The sequence below is a fragment of the Danio rerio genome, chromosome 9, assembly GCF_052040795.2.
Source record: "Danio rerio strain M-AB ecotype USA chromosome 9, GRCz13ab, whole genome shotgun sequence".
Lineage (NCBI taxonomy): Eukaryota > Metazoa > Chordata > Actinopteri > Cypriniformes > Danionidae > Danio > Danio rerio.
This window is the reverse complement of record NC_141029.1, coordinates 56,377,501-56,386,844: the sequence shown is the minus strand read 5'-3', so window position 1 is coordinate 56,386,844 and position 9,344 is coordinate 56,377,501. Positions and strand designations below refer to the sequence as shown.

At 34.9% G+C, this 9,344-nt stretch overlaps 1 protein-coding gene across 1 annotated transcript in view; it reads left to right on the top strand.

Annotated features, from left to right (window-relative positions):
• Positions 1-827: 827 nt before the first annotated feature.
• The window catches only part of cog3 (component of oligomeric golgi complex 3), a 53,631-nt gene continuing 45,114 nt past the window's right edge, over positions 828-9,344 (top strand). Inside the window, 3 exon segments of the mRNA NM_001144040.3 lie at positions 828-1,037; positions 3,725-3,871; positions 7,134-7,195. Coding sequence (NP_001137512.2) covers positions 867-1,037; positions 3,725-3,871; positions 7,134-7,195 — 380 coding nt within the window. The 5' untranslated portion in view covers positions 828-866.

Sequence of the window (9,344 nt, the reverse complement as noted above, 5' to 3'; positions counted from 1 at the left end):
TATTCATTTATTTATTTATTTATTTATTTATTCATTCATTCATTAATTTATTTATTTATTGTGTTTTAAAAATACAAACATATTAATCATAACAATGGATGACATCAAGTACAATGGTAAATAAGTAAAATAAATAATAAAATAATATAAATAAAATAAAAAATAAACAGAGTACTAAGGCAAATGATCAAATGAAGCAATATTTACAAAGTCCTTACAAAATTCCACAGTTTTAACACTTTTTTGCTGTAAACATTTTGTAAAGCAGTAAATAAACTCACAGTCACAAAAAAAATCTGCAACTTTTTCTGCAAAAAAGAAAATTTACATTTGAGAATATAATATTTACCCATAATAAATAAATAAATTGCCTATAAATTATATTATGTTTTTCATGAGAAAAGTAACAAATTATATCATACATGGAAAAGTCAATGTTAAACTTGATGTTGAAATTGTGATGACAAATAGACGGATGAATCATACCAAAATATATTAACTCGTGGACATTTGACAAACAGATGATCAATTGATTCGTTGCTTGCGTTACAGAAGTCACAATTTGAGTTAGGATTACCGAATTTACATACAATTTCATTTGTGGGGTAGATATTGTGTAACACTTTTAAATGTAATTCTTTAAGTTTGATGGGAACACACAATTTGTAAGGTAAGAGCTAAGCTTTTTTTCCAATTAATTCCAAAGAGAGGGGGTTAGACGAATGTCCGTAGAGTCGGCTGTAATGAAGTCAGGTGCACACGTAAGTGAAAGCGCTTCACTGATTGGCTGGCTGCGTCTTGACTCCGCCTATCCCGGAATCCGCGTCCGCTGAGAGGTGACGTGACGTCGAGTGTTGTTTGCCATGATGGCGTCTTCCACGGATCAGAATCTGATGGATCTCTCGGATAAAGACACCCGGGAGAAACTCTCTTTCTGGGACCGACGAGTGGACCCCATGGCGCCGTTAACAGACAGACAGACGGACTCGATACTGGAGCTCCGCGCAGCCGCAGAAGAGACCCTCCTGCCCGCTGAGGTGAGTGAAGAAGAGCCACGCTAGCCGGACAGCTAATATCAATACACATAATAAACACAGTCCTTCACTACTGAGGGCCCTTCTGCTGTCTAGCGCACTAGAAACAGCTCGAACCCTCATCAGGCTAGTTTGGTGAGGTTTGTAGCTGATGAACTGCCACGTCTCTGATACATGCAGAATGTAAATGAATGAGGTTAGCACAACAACACTTCCAACCTTAATTGAGGTAAAGTTGGTTTTATATGCACACGTTCAGACTTTCTCCTCAACAATATAATTTCACAAAAATATTGTATGCCAATTCTGAATAGTGAAATCATATTAGCAGACAATGACTATAAAAGTACACTCCACAGTCATATAAACAGTGCTAATGTTATTTTTAAGTCATACATGCGTGTAATTTCAGACCGAATATGCAGTAAGTTATCATGGTAAGTTAAACAATATAGGGAGAATGTTCACATTTAAAACCAACGTTACCTTAATTAATTAAAAACTCTTGAAGTGTTAATTTAGGAAACTTTATTGATAGGAGTAGAACACCATGAAGGTTTTCAATCTGTCCGCATGAAACATACTAGTAATTTATAGTGGTTTGAACCATACTATAGTAAAGTGTAAAATTAGACTGACACCGTGTTAATCACTTAATCTACTAACTCAGGCCCGTAGCCAGCCTGGTGAAAGGGTTGTTTTTTTTCTTTAAAAAGTGGACCTTTTTTCAGTTATAAGCCTCAGTTTCTATTTAACTATGCGGAATACTGCATTTTAGTGACATTTTAAGCTGTACTTTTCTACTTTTTTTTTGTTTTTTTGCTGGATTAGCTTGTCAGATGTCATCATAACCACACTTTTTGATGTACTAAAATATTTCCTAAATTATTTACTATTTTTTTAAATACAAATTTATTATATCATATCTCACTAGGAAAAAATAGCAATCTGTTACCATTTTAATGTAAAAAAAAAACTATAGCCTACTATCATTTATTAGACAAAAAAACAAGCTGGCCAGCACATTCAACTGTCCTCAGTCACAATTTGGCCATTTCAATAAAGAAATAATAATTAAAACATAATGATATTAATAAAACAATAATAATGATTGAATTCTTCTGATTTTTTTCTAGCCTCTTTGGTAAAAAAATATATATATATATATAAAAATTCCTGGAAATCAGCAATAGCCGAAATATATTCAAATTAATTTAACATGGTCTGCTTCTGGTGCTTTACACCTTTTTATTGCTCATTTTTATTTTAGGAATAAAGTCCGAGATTTAGAATAAAGTTACCAGTAAAATGTTTTTCTCTATTTATAAACAATACAAGAGTGACAGAAGACTTCTCTTACATCAGATAATAGTCGAAGCAGCAGCCGACAGGGGATCCGTTTGGTCTTAAAGCCTTTTTGCATGGATTATTTTCATTATTTATGATGGCATAGCAGTCAAAATGGAACAAATGAGCTCATGTAAGGGACAAATTCTGGACCTTTGTCAGTGAGGGGTGAGTTTTCCGAACCACCCAAACCCCCCTGGCTACAGGCCTGAAAAGTTTAACGTTTTATACTTATTGTAAACATGTTTTAACAGAGTTTTGGCTGGAAAAGAGCACCTTCAGGTGTTTCAGGCGCAGGTCAGATTTTCTCCAGGTCATAATGTATTTTGTTTATATCAATTTTGTCTAAAAAATGATTAGACCTGTACATTTTCATGTGGAATGCATCCCAGATCACCTTCTGAAGTGGTTTGAGCGATCGGATTTATATCCGATCAGAATAAAAGGAATGAAGTGAGCAAACAGCCTCAAAAACACAGACGTGACCTTTTGCTGTGAAGTGACATCTGACGACTGACTCCGCCATTAAAGCCTTCGTCGGACAGTTATTTAAAAAAAATTTATGGCAAAAATAGGGAAAGGGAGGTCATGTATTGGACAATAAATGTCATGTAAAAGTCAATAAATATACAGGACGTCAAACTTGGACTCAAATTACTGGCCAGAGTTATTTAAAATGACACTTTATTACAATATATATTAAATATAAATATATTCATTATAAAATAAATATATTATTTAATGTTAAATTACATAAAATAATTAAAAGGACAAATTCTGGACCTTTTGGCCGTGAGGGGGTTGTTCCCCCCCCCCCCCTCCCCTGGCTACGGGCATGTAAATTAGAACTTATATGTTAAACTGCTTTGACACCATTTACAGTGTAAAAGCGCTATAGAAATGAAGATGGGTTGAATGTTTTTACAGCTTTATTGATGAATGCTTCAGCATACTGTAGTATTAACTATAGTAAACTGATAAACTGTATCTTAGTGTACTTTAGTTTTTACTACAGTAAACTGGTGGGTTGTAATATAATATACCCATATCAGTTGTCTGCACTTCACTTCAATAGCTGTCTGGTTTAGCTCAGCAACCTAATCTGACGTCTGAAGACTATGTTGAATAGTCGGGACTGCTGATCGAAACACTGGTACTAATAGTTGTTGTGCAAACACATATTGACTATGTCAGATTATTTCATTACTATAGTATGATTATAGAATTGTTGAAATGAGTGGACCTTGGTGAAATAGAGTGGACCTCAGTGTCTACTGTTAAACTGTGTGCGTTTAATAACTAGTTTCTTATATTTATGATCAATGATGCGTGTTTCTCCTCAGCTGCCAATCGAGGACATCTGCAGTCTGTCGTCTCGCTCGCTGCGCTCGTCTTTCACTGCTGCTCTGCCCGAGTCCACTGAAGAAGTGCTGCTGCAGGGCTTTCAGATGCTGGAGCTCCACAACCACCGGATCGAGACGGCACAGCAGGTCTCACACACTCATTATATTGGCTTGAGAAAGCCAACATACTGTTATACTACTCTGTCGTTGAAAACAAACATATCTCCTCCTAGGCCGATTATGCCACAAGGCCCAAATGTGGTCAAAATGTGCCTTCTGCATTCAAGATTGTTGCTATATCTCCTCATGCCTATAAGACTTATCGTATTTTTTATAAAAAATGTTAAATATTAAATTTTTATAATCTGGGCATATAAAAAATTATACAAGCCCCAAATTTGGCCAAAAGCTGTATTTAGATGCGTTAGATTTTGTTGCTCTATCTTTAAGGTTTATCAGACTTATAGTTTTCCAATAAATAATTTTTAAGCATTATTTTTCTCAAAATATGGCAAGCCATTTTTGACTTAAACTCCATATTTTTTACTGATATGGCAAGCCATTATTGCATGTATCACTTTCACACTTATTAAGCATTGTATTTTCAAAAAAATACGGCAAGCCATTTTTACATAATGTTCATTCCTTTCTTCCATTATTAATCAGGGGTCGCCACAACGTAATGAACCGCCAACTTATCCAGCACTTGTTTTACACAGCGAATGCCCTTCCAGCCGCAACCCAACACCAGGAATACATAATGTTCAAGTCTAGTTTTTAACACTTATAAAGACTGTCATAGAAACATCGGGGTTGATTTAGATCACTCATATTGCCAAAAAGCTTTAATGTATCATGACTAACCTGTGAAATGTCCCCATAGTAATAAAACAGTATAACCTAGCAACCATTTAAAAACAGCAATATCTCTACATCAGAACATCGTAGGGACCTGGGCATTGTCTTGTTTGACTTATGCTAGCAAATGGGACTTCCTGTGTACTATGCATGGTAACAATGATAATGGAAGCCAAGTGCTAATAACGATTAGCTACACGCTATGAATGATTATCTCAATGCAATAACATATGCTAGAAATGCCTACTAAGTATCAGAATTTGATCAAACATGTACACGAGCATTGCCATTTAACAACTGCTTAGCAACTACCTAACAATGCCATAAACGTTTTAGCAACTGCCTAGCAACCACTTAGCAACCGCCGCCATGCTTCCTGCTAACTGTTATTCCCAGTCCTAGCTCAGTCACGTTGGCTTTCTCAAGCCAACATCAAAGTTTATCAATGAACTTTAGGTTCTAGTTCACTTCTGCACTTCTGCACACTGGTGCTGTTTAATAAAATGTGACACTTGGGACTTAATTATTTATTTAATTAATTATTTATGTAATTAATTATCTGTAATACTATTTTATTATTTTTCCTTTACGTAATTTTATGTTTGTAAAAAATAAATGATACATTACAGGGTTCAACGCTATGGATTTTTTCTACTGGCCCGATCGGACCAGTGGTTCAAATTTTTACTTGCCCTGCCAATATTTTCACTGGCCCTACCAAAAAAAAGTTGATAGTTATTCCTTAGCCACAAATTTAGAAAAGAAATGTGTCAAAATGTTCGTAAATCTAGCATTTAATTATTTATAAAATGTTAATAAATGTGTAATGAGCAAAATTCAAAGTATTTTGCACACAAAAGTAGCAAAATATGCAGGTATTTTATTGCAAAACAAAGGATGGCTGACCTGCCAAACTGACGGCAAACTGTACAAAACATCACGTCGTGGCGTACCCTCATAAATGTCTGCTTCCAAGACGTTAGAAACAAATGTTTTCCTTTAGCATCATCACTTGATGTTGCCGCCATGTTGCTGTCTCTTCGCTGTACTGGTTGTTACGAAAAAAAGAATGTGTTCACAACATCCAATCAGATAAGAAGAACTGAAAAGGTAGCATTTAAAGGCTTAAAAACACAAACTGTTTCTCGATTCTGACTGTTTTTGTCACAGGAGGGGCCCGATCGGGCCAGTAACGATCCTGTCTACTGTCCCGAGCATCTCACATGCTGGCCCCAGGCCATCGGGCAGTCCTTGTTGTTGAGCCCTGCATTATATAATACAGTGTATCATATATATTAGTAATAAAAAAATATAAATTATTATAATTGAAAGCCTCATAAATTCTCCAAGATCAGTATAGAATAGGGTTGTAACAATATACCGGTATGACGGTTTACCACGATTTGAACGTGCACGATTATCATACCATGAACAATTGCATATCAACGGTTTTAACCCTTAAAGACAGAGACAGCCGCCCGCGGCTAAAAATAAGTATTGCTCTTAAATGTTTAATAACTTTTGATCCGCTGATCCGATTCATACAATTCAAAGATTGGCATAAAGAAGAGAATCTCAGCTTTCCAGTGATGTATCACATAACATTCGCGGACTTTCAGAGGCTCCGGAATCAGTGCGGTTATGTCATCAACATTTGACAACGCTGATTTGACAAAGAAACGCTCGTCACTGTGTCTCCGGACAAATCAGACATGATACATTGATGCATTGTCCCTCCTCCATGCCCAGATTGGTTCAAACTCGCTATATCACAACCAATAAGCATAGGTTTCGCTTTTGTTTGTGGACCAAGCTTTTTGAACAACACGGAATGAGAGATAGGCATACATTTATGCGCGGCTAAATAAAACGCAAAAAAAAAGTTTTTCATGAAATAATTCTCATACTAAGTACTTTTGCATGCACAGCAGCACAGAAACATGACAAAACAGTGACACAGCAAAGACGAACTGCTGCTCTTGCTGTTTTCAAAAGACGCAAATGAAGGTGCAGCTGTTTGTCTGCATTGCAGACAACCATATCCAAATCCATATCCACAGACAACCATATCCATGCTGGCACATAAAACCTAAGGATGTTCCATATTGAATCTAGTTTCGTTATGTAACTATTTATAGTATAGTAAATATTTATATCTATTTTTACTGAGGATTTGCACCATGTTTATTTGGACTTTGACACATTATTTATTATTTTCATATTTTTATTTGTTCATTGTAAGTGGTGTTGTTTATAGTAACTAAAAATATATTATTTGGAAAAAGTCAAATTTGCTTCACTGTTCTATTATTTTGTAACATTTGTAACATACCGTATACCGCGAAACCGTCAAACCGTGGTATTGTTTTAGACGATTATCATACCGTAAAAAATTCATACCGTTACAACCCTAGTATAGAAGTTATTAAAAAATAAATTACGCTCCGTTTAAAGAGTGAAAGAATTCACACCTATTAAATTCATTCTAGTCTGTTGTTTCATTGTACTATATTATGATCACATGACTAACAGCATGATCTCTCTGTCTCAGTTCTTTTCCTGGTTCTCAAAGCTGCAGGTTCAGATGGATCAGGATGAAGCCTCCAAGTACAGGTGTGTGTATTCATGTGTGTTTTGATTATGGCTTCCTGGCATAATTAGGCATGGGCTGATGTGAGATTCTAAAGGTGTGATAACCATGGATAAATCTCATGGTATTGTGGTTACTGCTCTAAAATATCTTGTAAATGTCTGGGTAAAAAATGACAAAATTTGTCCCCGTTATATATTTTATTTTAAGAAACATTCATAGTATTTTGGAGCAGTAAACATGTCAGTCTAAATCATAAAAATAAATCATTGACTTCTGCTGTCTTTATTAGTTTCAGTTGGTCTGTAAATAGTCTTTAGCAGAGATGCCCAAAGTTGGGCCCGCGGGCCAGAGTTGGCCCATGGTTACTTTTGGTTTGGCCCACAATCCCATATGAAGAGGGAAGGAGAATGATGGGAAGTGGTTGGGACTGGTGCCTTTGACAGAGATTTCGAATTTAACATGGCCTTTTTTTTTTCTTTGTATAATTGCTGAGCTACCAAAATCAGCTGAAACTAAACTGAAATTCATTGATTTAACTAAATGTTGTAAATCAATCAAAATTTTGAATAATGCACAAGACATGTACAAGCAAATCAAGGTAAAGGCAGGAGCAGCTGGACCAGCGTATTCAGCATTGAACTCTATTGTGTTCAAAATGGGATTATGTTTTTACACTAATAAGTTTATTATGAAATGTAAACATGATACTCCATTAGTTAATAATCAACATTTTCTAGTTATTTTTAAATGTTACTAAATAAATTTGGAAATTACCCATGGCAAATTTGATGTATATTAGGGATGCTCATTTCGGTTAATTTTGCTAACCGACAACCGCCGCTCATTAATCTGATGTTTAAGGTTAACTGGTCAGATTATTATTAAATTATCATTACTTTTTTTTTATTGACAAGTCTATTTTGTGTCTGACACATAAAATATTTTATTTTAAAATGCTGATTTATTTTAACATTCTAGCATATTAATAACAGAACATAAACCGAGCGTCCTCACGCACCTGCTGTGTTTCCAACAGCATAGAAGAACATAGTTTATTAATAAACTTAATAAAATAAATAGGCCTGCCCTAAATTATTTTTTACTTAAATGATTAATTTATATTACAAATGAATATAATTTTTATGAATATATTTGAATGTATGAATATGTTCATATATTGAATATATTCAATATATGAAATGAATATATTTTTCATTATTACTGTTCAGTGATCGCAAACTGCCGTAGTTTATTAAAGACGCAAACCTCTCACTGCACGTCAGCTGCGCGCCTTTAGCAGACCTCCTCATTCCTGCAGCACGAGAGCTTTATGATTGTTTATGCGCGCCAAAAGTGGCGGATCTGTCCGGTAAAATATCTGACTGCGTGTCACCGTATCCCTAAGGACTGTTTGGCGAAATATTTGACTGCATGTCACTGCATAACAAACGACTGAAAGGATATAACTAGAGAACTCTCCACTGTGCTACTGGGTGAGAGGTTTAACATTTAAACCTTGTTCTATCCATAAATATATTTACAGATATCTCTAATTATATTTTGACTTGTCATAATTATAATTCGACTAGTCAGATTGGAAATATCTGCAAATATATTATGACTGACTAGTTATATTCCTCCATTGACTTCCATTGAAAAATATTTGCAGATATCTCTAAATAAGTTTTGACTAGTCACAGTTGTAATTAGATATATCTCCAAATGAATTTTGACTAGTCAAAAATCCAATTCAAGATATCTACAACTGTAATTAGACTTTTAGTAAATTAATTAGAGAGATCTTCAAATATATTTGTAAATATCTCTAAATATGATGAATTAAAGATATCTCTAAATGTATTATGACTAGTAAAAACTCAGAGATATCAATTACAATTGTTACTAGTCAAAATTCATCTGATTTCGTACTAGTACAATTGTAATTGCAGATATGTCTAATTGTCATTCTGAGTAGTGGAATTATAATTATAAATAGTCAAAATATAATTAGAGATATCTCTAATATATTAATGGAGTCAGAACAAAGATTTAAATGCTAAAAAGGCTTGCCATACAGAGCGCTTCTCACTGAACAGAGCAGCAGCGATGACGTAAGCGTGCCGAGGCCCGATATGGTGTGAGCGCGAGCCGTCGGGGGAGACGGGAGGG